The 11674-nt window shown below is 37.9% G+C and overlaps 1 protein-coding gene and 1 long non-coding RNA gene across 2 annotated transcripts; one reads left to right on the top strand and one right to left on the bottom strand.

The window, feature by feature from the left end:
• The first annotated feature begins 606 nt into the window (after positions 1-606).
• On the top strand, positions 607-7810 carry LOC144640759 (gamma-adducin-like). The gene is made up of 6 exons (XM_078499836.1): positions 607-764; positions 1365-1457; positions 2016-2114; positions 2522-2692; positions 4588-4908; positions 5515-7810. Exons 1-6 carry the CDS (start codon positions 723-725, stop codon positions 5881-5883), a joined length of 1095 nt encoding a protein of 364 aa, XP_078355962.1. The 5' UTR covers positions 607-722; the 3' UTR covers positions 5884-7810.
• On the bottom strand, positions 7484-11637 carry LOC144640760 (uncharacterized). Its single transcript, XR_013568438.1, has 2 exons — positions 11507-11637; positions 7484-10098 (listed from the first exon to the last, which is right to left on the bottom strand). It is a non-coding gene; the product is annotated as an uncharacterized LOC144640760 (long non-coding RNA).
• Positions 11638-11674: the final 37 nt, after the last annotated feature.

The raw sequence follows: 11674 nt of genomic DNA, 5'->3' as shown, positions 1-11674 counted from the left end.
GAAGACAATTTGATCAGTTTGAATATATTTAGTGTCACGAGTAAATACTTGTTTGATCTCGGAGAATTATTATGCTCTCTTCCCCTATTAAAATGTCAGCATTCCGTGTTGTATTTCATTCCTTGTCACTGGTCTTGAATTATGCGTTTTGCGTAATTTTCTTAATACCCCAGCTGTATTCAATACATGTTTTTCTTATAGCCACGATTTCTGGAGGCCAATTTATAAGCTCCAATTTCTGTACAGCCATTTTGTGACAACTGTAACAAAATGAGGCACTCCCTAGCCTAAGGCTAGTGAAAGTGTAAAGTCATCAATAAAATGTTTAGGCCATAGTAAGCAAGTCACTAGGACAACAATTTGAAATTGCATATATCTAACTTGGATCATAGTGCGCGGTTCCATAAAAGAGCCGTACCCACCACTACAGAGGGTCATTGGAAATTTCTACAGGGTGGAGGTCTCAAAGCCAAAAATAAATGTTTTAATAAAGCTTAACTGGAATTTCCATAGGGCGGGGATTTAAATAAAAAGAAAACCTTCCACGGGAAAGGTATGGATCTACAAACTTGCTAGCCTAGTGGCTACAGATTCTGGTTGTGAGAAGTCCATACCTGCCTATGTAAACCAGTCAAATGAAATGACATGTTTGCCATTGTTGCAGAAGTTTTCCAGTAGGTTTTAAGTGTTTTGTTCTTTAATGTTGTTTCCAGGTATCAGCAATGAAGTGTGGACTTCTACCAATATCCATATCAGCACTTGCTGTAAGTCTTTGTTGTGTTCTGTTCTACCGACAGATGTGTTATGTGTAGGTAGCTTGAAGCATTTTCTCCCGGATGGGATATGCTAAGCTTCTGAACGCTTCCCAGTATTTTTTCAAGTATCCATTTGCAAAAAAGCAAAATGATAGTAACAACATGAACCCTAGACCGTCACGTCTGTAGTGTCAAAGTGCAACTACTGTTGCCACTAAGACAGTGAAAATCAATTAAATATTGCCTATCAGAAAAGAGAATTTAACTCAATTCCAAGTTGTACATTGTATTGCTAGAAATTAAACAATGAGCCCCTCCCCAGGGTTTCAGGAAACAAGGGAACAAAAGGAAAATAAAGCTGGTAACATGGGAACAAAAGCTGTGTTCCTGATATTTTAGGGAACAGGAATGAAAACAAGACACTTTTAGGGAACAAGGAATCACAAGCGAAATTTGTTTTTTGGGGGCACAAGGCAATATGGGACCCCCCCTCCCCCCTAAAAATATTTGTAAGGGGCTCAACAATCATAGTCATTATCACATTTGAATTTGTGGTTGCTTCAACGTATTTGCTGTTTTATGACCATTGTATTGTTGTCTTGTTAATAGTTGGGTGAAATATCCTACCATGATTTTAGAGGCATTTTCACTAATGAAGAAGAAAAAGAGTCAATAGTGAAGGATTTGGGTGAAGAAAACAAGGTAAATGTGAATAATAATTTCTTATAAAATTCTATTAAAATTCTTTGGCTTTTGTACTTAAATTGTTTCATATATGGTCTAAGGTGTTTACCATTGGGCAGAATAGACCGATCGGAATGACCGTTGAATAGTAGTAAGTGTTTTTCAAAAAAAACAGCAAATTGACCAAAATAGATGGTGCTTACCATTTACAATTTATTTTTTGGTTATTGTTTACTCTTGACGGGAGACTGCATATTGGAGACATGAACAAATGGTGCATTTTCCAAAAGTTCATACCAACCACAATGAAAAGTTTACCTTAAAACATAGTCCACAATTTCCAAACATATTTCTAGGAAATTACTGTTTCATTTGTTTTCCAACTGAAATTTCCAGGTTTTATGGTTAAATAGTTAATACCCCTGGTTTAGGAACACAGCATCTTCGTTTTACAGATTGAGGCACTTTGCAGATGTCCAAAAATGTGTTACATGTATGCAACTAAAAGCCATATTAAATTGTTATGTTTCAAACAGCCGCTATAATTTTTCTTTTTTAAAAAACTCTTTCTCTTAGGTTATGATCCTGAGGAATCATGGTATTGTCATTTGTGGAGAGACCATAGAAGAAGCATTGGCTTTGGCACATAGTGCTGTTAAGGCTTGTTCATACCAGGTAAACTATATCTTTCTAAATAACATCAGAGTTGTTGCAAAAAGCTACCTCTTGTAAATCACTGAATAATCGTGTGTGCTGGGCATTTGCAATCCCCATTTCCGGCTGGGATTCCCATAGCAGCAGCTATCACAGAATTTTAAAAACATTAACAATATTCCCCCAAAGTGCAGTGTGGCATTTTCCAAAGTTAAGATTAAATTTAGTGCACTTCAGGACTGTAAGTTTCTAAAACTGATACCCCTCTGAAGGAATTACTGTCATTTAACAAAGTTCTATTCCAAACCAGACACAAACGGTATTTTGTGTGTGTGTAATGTGTTACAGAAACACAAGCCTACAACATCCTGACAAATACTCCTGACTGGCTCTCAGATGTTTATAAAAAATAATTGTTATATCGACAGGTGAAGGCTGTTGGTGCTGGAGTTGACAATCTGATTAAATGTGAAGATTTTGCAAGAGAGCAAGTCAATGAGACAGTTCAAGAAGGTGGTGGCGGGGTGAATTCTGGTGAAATGAAATGGAAGAGAGGGGAGATGGAGTTTGAAGCATGGATGCGTTTGCTGGATTCTATGGTAAGTTCAAGGGTCACATGTTTATCTTGTTTATGTTGTACAGTGAAACCCATATTGACAGTGTGTGGTTCCATAAATTATCCATCCCTCCCCAACAGAAGGGATTTTTCCTTAGACTGCCCCCCCCCCCCCCCCACATCTTTGGGGATTCCAATTAACCTTCATACATTTCCTTAAAGTTTTTCGGCCTTTGAGACCCCTCCCACCCCCAGGAATTTCCAATTCCTTCTGTGTGTAGACTGCAAAACAGTCGTATCTTTTGCGAACGCGCTTGGTGTTGAAACGAGAGCGAGAGGTCTGGAGCCAATGTCAAAACTATGGGTGAGACTGGGAAGAGACGCTAAAAGATACGACTGTCGGCTTTCCATACGTTGAATTCGTTTCGAATTTCCCGTTCTCCCAGAAACGGAAAATTCCCATTGGTCAATTATGACGTTACCTGTCACCAAAAACTCTTTCGCACCTCGTCAAAGATATTCGACTCCGTATCAATTTGACAGTAGAACATGCTCTTCGCGCGAACAAAATGGAAAAGACTTGGATGCGCTTGCGAACGATTTGGGTTTTGTATTAAAATCAGATCAAAAGGAAGCTCTTTAATCAAAGGGTAGGGATGTTTTTGCTGTGCTTTCAAAGGCCTTTGGCAAAAGCCGCCAACCGTTTGTCCTGGCAAAGAGTTCAAGCTCGCTGAATGCAGCTTCATTGCCGCTATGAATTCGAAGACACATAATCTGCAACAGTCCGACGTCGACGCGTCTTTCTGCTTTGTTCATCGTCGTGAGGCGGGTTTCTTCGGTGTTGTTTGATCCATTGGATGAATAGAAACAGACTTCTATTTTAAACGGGACACATTCTACCTTTTTCACGCAAAACTGAACCAAAATTAAAAAAAAAATTCGTTGGACTTTTAAACACTCTAGTTCGTGCGTGGACAACGTGAAAATAAACAATGCTATCAAATTTAAAATATGGGTGGAGGTGTCATGAAATTTTTGACAACTCGGTGACATAACTTGGCCCCCTGGTCGGAACAAATTCGTTGTATGGAAAGCCGACAGTCGTTTTTTCTCGCCTCGCTCGCCCTGCGGGCGTGCGAGGCTCGCAAGACGATCGGCGCTTCGCGCCTCAACGTTTGGCGCTTCGCGCCTTCGATAAGCGCTTTTTCCAACGACTTAAGAGGAAAAACGACTGTTTTGCAGTCTATTCTGTGTGGGAAGTATGGACATTTTCTGGAATCACACATTACACGACTAAGACGGCTGAGAGGACAAACAAATGAAATCAACCAATCAGGGCACTTGGGCTGGGTAAAATTTCAACAGCTCTTTTTTCATGGGCTTGCATGGGACCATACTTAAAGACTATGGGCCCTTAGTCTTTTCTGTATGGATCAAGTGTAGTGAGGCTCTTATCGTCAAGACATGGGGTGGCAATGCTCTTCCAGTAGGGCCCTACCATTTGGTTGATAAGATTTACAGTAGGTATACACTTTATCTTGTATATTGTGTGCAATTTGCTTTCCACAAGGAAGTTGTTCATCAGTGATCCAAGCTTGTTTAGTCTAGTTTAGCACATGACATGCACATTCAAGGAATGCCTTGAACACCTTGTTTTGCCTAGAGCTTGACAAAATACGAGTCTGTGACTTGCGCTACATGTAAAAGTTAAAAAGAGGACCAAATTGACACTACAAGCTTCAGAGGTTTCCTCCATGCATATATACAGTGCCAGGCATTCATGCTGTTGAAAACTGTGAGATGTGACGAGTGTAAATTCGAGTGCACCTGTAGAGAAATGCATCTTAAAACCAAAGAGAATATGCATGGATAAGAGTACTAGTAATGTTGACACTTCAATCATTAAATTTGGCTATTGGCCTGGTTTATTATTTACAGGGCTACAAGACAGGTTACGTATACAGAAATCCAGAAGTGTTCCATGGTGAAAAGCCTCCTGAGAGGGAAGTCACCACTCCTTCAACAGTGTCATCCACTCGTGCAAAGATGTTCTACACACCAGAGATTGAACGAATGCCTGTCAGAAGAGCACATTCCACAGGCCGTGCAAACACGTACAGAAACCGTGTCAAATGGCTGAACACTCCAGTCAAGTCAACAGAATACAAGAAGGACAAGGAGAAAGTTGAGTTGGAAAGTGACGAACCTGTTACGATAAAGGATCTTGTGCCAGAGAGGGTCGACAAAGACTTGGAACAGGTAAAGACCTTCATGGTTGGTTACTAAGAAATTAGTATGATTGGTACATTTTCTTTGTGTCATTTTTACAGTAACTGTAAAAATAATTGTTTTACAGTATTTCTTTGTGATTGTTCTGTCAGGCATGGTGATGTGTGTTTTCCATTGTGGTGTCCAACTCTACCTGTAGAGTGCAAATTATGCACAAAATGAGTACAAGTGCCGTGTTTCGATTAAGTGCTCAACCTCGAATAAGTGCCCACCCAGAAAGTAGTAAAAGTTAATAAGTGCCCAGCCTTAAATAAGAGAACAATGAACAGTTAAAATTCTGCTTTGGTACATCTTCACGTTTTGTCATAAGCTATTGTTTTGTTGCAAAATATTCTTACTAGGTGCTGAAAATGGTAAAAATTTAATAAGCGCTCAGCCTCGAATAAGCGCTCATTCTCAAGGGCCAAAAAAAGTGCCCAGGGCGCTTAATCGAATAAATACAGTATCTCAGAATATTTTTACTGTTGGAAACCGATTAAACAAGTTATTGGTAGATATGCAGCAACACTACACACTATTATTATATTGAAAAAAAGTTGCGATTCTTAATGTAAGTGGATTCTTCTCTTTCATCAGATGCCTGAGAACAAAGAAGTGATTGTAAAGTCATCAAAAGTGGTGATCACTGAAACAGTTCATGTTGAGAAAGGGATCAATGGTGATGAGACAAAAGAGAAGAGAGTTGTGGTCACAACAGAAGTGAATGGTGAGGCAGGCGACGAAAAGAACACGGAGGATGTTGACGAGGATGGCGCAGATGGAGAGCTGTTGGCTCCCAATGCTGATTCTCCAGAGCCAGAGAGCCCAACGAAGAAGAAGGGTACTAAAGTGAAAAAGAAGAAGAGCTTTAAAGATGCTTTGGTGAAGAAGTTCAGCAAGAAGGGTGAACGACCTACTAAGTACCAGAACGAGGGAGAAAAGGCTAGTGCAGAAAAGGCAGAGTAGTGCCCATTCTGAGTGATCCAGGCATGGTGAGGGTCAAGTTTTATTTGGCATTGACTTACAGTGCAAATCAACCAGTTGGAATATTACGTAACCCTAACAAACAAATCTGCTTGTTTTGAAATGTATAAAAGTTGAAAATCTTATTAAGGGGTTGTTAACCCCTGACGTGGGATGAAAATTAAAAGCCTAGCTTTATGTGTTAGTGATGTGCGCCTAAAAGAGAGTTAGTAAACAAAAATGTTACATGAAAAGCAGAAATGAAAGAAAAAGAAACCACGCAAATTTTATTTTCTCTTTAAGAATGCATGGTTAAGATGTAATCATACAGACTGTAGTAGCTAATTACACTTATTTGTGTGAACAAAAAACCTTTCTCGATCTACATGTGTCTCCTCAGTTAAAGTGATATTTTGTGTTAATTACAATTGTTTGTCTGTAGGCGTTAAATGTGATTTAGGGTTTTTAACATTATTGAACTTTATTTTAGTGTAAGTTATTTTTGTCTTGAATGATTTTTATCCTTAAAGTTGCATGAGCAAACAAAACAAAAATTCTGAACCCTTAAAATCCCAAGTGTGATCCAAAACTATTCTATCCTTACGATACAAATACACTGTCAAAGTGACAAGTGATGAAAACAAAGAAAATTATTATGACAGCAAAGAGATTATTATCTTGATACACCATCTAATTCTCAAAACGTTCACCAAAAGAAGTGTGTGGTGATGTGTAAGAAGAATTTGATATTTGAACTTTGGGACTGAAAGGGTTATTGGTATGTAACATGCCTAACATTGAGCTCATTGTTAGTGGGTTTTTAAGTTAATGAGGAAACAGGCTGGTACTGAAATCCAGTTAGTGCTCTAAGCAAGACCTTAACAAGGGTATAATGTATAACTTGTAACGCTATTTGCACCAAAAATTGGGTTAATAAACGTAACATGAAAATTTGCCATTTTCTTGCTTGGTGAAAAGAGCCTTAATCCTCAGGACTTGCTTGACGCTGTAACATAGTGTTATCCTGGCACTAGACAAATAATTGGTTCTTACGATAGCTAACTATTCCATTTATTTCATTTGATTATTAAAACTTTGTTAGATCAAGCTTACATTATTTTGACCTTACTGTTTGCAAGTGTGACAATTGTTTGAAATTTCCATTTTGAAAAAAATTAAAAAATCAAACAGCTTGGCATGAAGTGTTAAGTTCTATTTTCAGTTGTCACACTTATAAGTTTTAAGTTCAATTGCCACACTCATTTTGCGCAGGTACTCAAAGGTTAACACCATGATACCAAGAGGGCATTCTACATGTAGTTAATGACTATTTTTTTCTTTACCTGAGTTCAAATAGTGTTTTTTTTTCTATATTTTTTTGCATGATCAACAACAACCAGTACAAGAAATGCAATATGTGTATTTCTTTTGAGCAAAGGAAAGTATCTGATTTTTACTGTTAGTATGTACTTGTTTTCACAGTGTGTTGCGTATAAATGCAGAACAGCTTCAGTGCAAGATTAATTGATTTTTTTTCGTGTTTGTGTTGTCCTTATTGGCAACATTTGCTAAAAAGTCAATATAGCACTACCACCAAATAGCATTGTTATCAGTCGAAAATGTGAATTTTAGTAGCCCCCCTTTAGCAAATTATTAATAGTTATACAAATATTATTTCAATTAATCTTGAAACACCGAAGCAACACCAAGAAGTGTATCTTAGCATGTAGGTAGCTCTATTATTTTACTGATTTGCTCTCGAAAACAAGACATGTGTTTTCACCTTCTGTTTGAGAGTAAGTACGACACACTTTTTACTGCAGATTTTAGCCTAGGAATTTTATTTTATGTCGGCGCAGAGACTATGAAAATAAAATTAAATAATGTAATGGTTTTACTCAATGAATAAAAAGAATGTCATAAAAGGTCATTTTTTATTATTATTTTATTGAGTTCATGTTACCATTTTAGCCAAGGCCTTCCAAGGGGTTTTGGCGACAGGCGACATTGCTCCAAAATAGCTCAAAATGGAGCGACAATCTTGTTCCAGAGCACTGACAGCTGATAGAAACTAGCACTGTTGCAACAGCAACAATGTTTCCCTCGCCAAATAGGCAACAAGTGGGTTGCAAACGAGCAACAAAGCGACATCAGAAACCCTCTTGGAAGGCCTCATACTGATAGCCTGGAGCTGCCTGTTGATTAGCACCCAATAGCCGATTCCCTTTATAGCGCGCACCTGCAGGGAATCACGGTAGTTGTATTCATCGAATCTTGCGCGAGACTCAGGCCCCGTCCACACTGACCCGGGTAAATTTGAAAACGCACCTTTTTTCTCCGGTTAGGCCAACCGTCCACACTGAACCGGCGTTTTCGGTCACCGAAAACGGAGCTTTTCAAAAACGCTCACCAAAGGAAAGTATCGTTTTTAAATTTACCCGGTTAATGTGGACGGAAAACATTTTACGCAGCGTTTTTAAATTTATCCGTTTACAAATTTACCCGGGTTAGTGTGGACGGGGCCTCAGCAACGTGCATCGTTGCGCCCATCGTTGCTGAGTCTCGCGCAAGATTTGATGAATACAACTACCGTGATTCCCTGCAGGCGCGCGCTATAGAGGGAATCGGCTATTGCTTCTCTTTGCAGAAAATGAACAGACTGAAAGTCAGAGGGTTTCTGGCTTCTTTGCTGCACGATTTAGGACTAGAGCTTCCAATGCAAGTTACTGTTCAGTACCTTTCATGTTCTCTTATTGATGATTGCCCAATAATGCTAGCCCTGGCAATATTGCCCCTTTGCCCATTCTGGTTATATGACACTACTGTAGGTGGTGCAAGTGAAATTACTTTGGCAGACTGAACAACCTCTTTTTCCAGTCCAAACATGGCTGATTCTGTACCATGTAACAAAACATTTATTACCTACAGAGGGTTGTTACAGGTCATGAAATGGTCAGGGGGAAAAAACTTGAAGGTCAGGAAAACGTCTGGGAATTGATTTTGAGCTGATTTAGAACCATTGTAGGCTTGGGTTACTGTGATGTCAGCAATGCTTTTTTCGAAGGGGAGGCATGAGGCCAGTACTATATCTGACTTTTCTATTTGGTCAGGAAAGTTATATTTTTATTGGGGAAACGTAAGGGAACTTTGAGAACCGATATCTGGCAACCATGCCACAGATGTAAGGGGTACAGTAAAAACCCGCGTATAAGAACAAGTGGATTAAGAACACCCAGGTCTCATTTTAGGAAATAAAGTACCATTTATATAAGAACATATTCAGCCTGAAAAAGGAAAGTTGTTCTTATATGGAAAAATATCAAAGATCAACACTACTTTTCATTGCACACAATCATAATAGTTCCACCCCAATTACAGTACAGTATTGCCTTGATTTATCAATTTTATTAAAATTAAAATACAATTGTGTGCATATATATTGATTTCATCTATTGGTAGCCTAGTATGTTCCTTATTTAAAGAAACTTTTTTTAAGAACACTTACAGGCTGATTTTGCAGATTATAACCCTTTATATAAGAACCAAATCAGCCTGAACCGCCAAAATAGGTGTTCTTATATGCGGGTTTTTACTGTATTGGTAATTAATTTTTATTGAGGGTGCTTTATTAGGGGACTTGCACTTTCTCTCTCTCCTTGTGCTTCTGCTGAAATTACATGGCTTCTCCTTCCCATTCTGACTTCCATGCAGGCTAGTGACCCAATAACAAGATTAGTGTAACAAGTCTTGTACCAAGCTCAAGACCAGATAACATGTAACAAGCTTCCTTGTGACTGATGAAAGGTTGTGCCCTAAGCTTGTTTCCTGATTTCAGATTGTGATGATGTCAGATCCTACACCAAGCTTGTGACCTGATTATAAGTGAGACAGGTCTTTGTGATGTAACCTGATTATAACTGCCCTCAAGACAGCTTTGCAACTTGCTGTACACAAAATGTACTTGTATTCAATAACTATGACTCCAGGAAAAAAATGATTACATCATTATCATTGTCATCATGTGACATCTTTTGCAGGCTCGTTCTTATTGTTTTTGAGAATTGGTGCTTCTATATCATTTTCATGTTCTAGATCAGCAGCATATAATTCCAGTAGTTCCTTGCTTTCTTGTGCAGACTGATAGTTCTGATCTTCTTTATCCTGTTTCCGTTTTTGGTCTCTCAGTTTCCACGCCCACTTCAAGTCTTCAGTCCACATCTGTAGTAAAATTTACAAAAATTAATATTTATTGTGATATAAAGTTTAAAATGGGGTTTAGATTTACCATCAGGCCACCAAAGAGTATCTTTTCTATGTGTAGCTGTTTTTTGAATTTGACAAACAGAAAAGCATTCTGTGACACCCAAACAACACCTGCAGACTCCAGAGTCGTGAGCTCAGTGGCCCACAACAGTCAACAGTTTTTTACTCACAACAAATCATTTTTACTCAAAACAAATCATTTTATTCAAGCAAAATCATTTTCACTCACGCAGCAAAATCATTTTTGCCAGTGCAACTGCAACATCATTCTAATGGCAAAAATAATTTGCTATTAGCTTTTATTACCTTCCTAAACCAAGTTTATAGTGTCTATTTGGGATACTGGGTTTTTGTGGGTTTCATGTCTCTATCATGCAGAAACAAGCATAATAATAACAATAATAATAATAATAATAATAATAATAATAAATAATATTTTAAGAGGAGGCCTCCAATCACCTAGGGGGTGGTTTTCAGGAGGGTCCTCTGAGAAAATAAATGTTAAACATTAAAATACATTAAAATCTAAAATACAATAAAAAGACAACTAAGATTAAACTAAGACTAAACTAAGCTAACTAAGATTAAAAACTAGGACAAGAATTAAAATACTATTAACTAAGGTTAAAAATGGGAAATAAAAAAGTATTAAAATCTAAAAGGAAGTACAAATGTCACAGATCTAAAATATAAAATAACTACCTACTGTCCTAAAAAAAAACTAATTACAAATAGTTATCTATTAACATTATATAACATTGTGCAACTAAAAATATTTGTTCATAGTCTAAAATGTTTATCCAGTAAGAACCTTGTAAGGTTTTTCTTAAAAATCGCACATGGCATCGGCTTTCTTAAAAATACTGGGAGAGACATCCAGTCATTTGTAAAGCGGAAGTAGGATACTCTCTTTCCGCTTTCCGTTTTAGGTTTAGGCAGCATTCTAAAATTTCACCTCTTTCGCTGCAAAATCTAGCTTTTAAGTTCCTGCTTCAGCTATGCCCAGAGAAGTGACAAGTGATGTCACTTTGTATCCTTAGACTGGGATAATTTGTCCCTTCAATTCATTATTTGGGAATAAATTAAAGTAGCCTAGCGTAGCCATACCCAGCCCCCCAGGAAAACGGCTATGTAGGCTTGGAATAAAGTGGCAATTCGAGACAATAAGTGTTTTCTAAGATAGAGTGAGTAACAATACTAAAACTTCAGGTTCTGTTTCTGGATTTACTAGCTTTCCACATGCCTCTCACATCACACCTTGTAAACCAACGTCACGAGTACAAAATTATTTTGCTGCGTTCACCACAAAAGAGTCACGTTTCACCATGACAAACTCCTTTTTCACTCATTGAAATTTTCTTACCTCCAAATCATCAGGTTGTAACAGGACAGCTCTTGAGAAACTTTTCACACCCTAACAAAATAAAAATGGTGAAAGGAGATCAAAATAATAATTTTTGATTGTTCAACTAACTACTCACCAACATAAGAAAAGTAAAATCATGGCTGTACGTAGAATTTTTTGTCTGCG

This window comes from Oculina patagonica, unplaced genomic scaffold, assembly GCF_052425735.1.
Source record: "Oculina patagonica isolate OP01 unplaced genomic scaffold, crgOcupat unplaced454, whole genome shotgun sequence".
Lineage (NCBI taxonomy): Eukaryota > Metazoa > Cnidaria > Anthozoa > Scleractinia > Oculinidae > Oculina > Oculina patagonica.
Note: the sequence above shows the minus strand (reverse complement) of the source record. Positions and strands in the feature narration are given on the sequence as shown.

Bases quoted from the DNA above. Each gene is read 5' to 3' on its own strand.
- LOC144640759 (XM_078499836.1), top strand. From the start codon at position 723: ATGAAGTGTGGACTTCTACCAATATCCATATCAGCACTTGCT. The intron at 765-1,364 runs GTAAGTCTTTGT...TCTTGTTAATAG, and splicing joins TATCCATATCAGCACTTGCT to TTGGGTGAAATATCCTACCA. The intron at 2,693-4,587 runs GTAAGTTCAAGG...TATTATTTACAG, and splicing joins TGCGTTTGCTGGATTCTATG to GGCTACAAGACAGGTTACGT.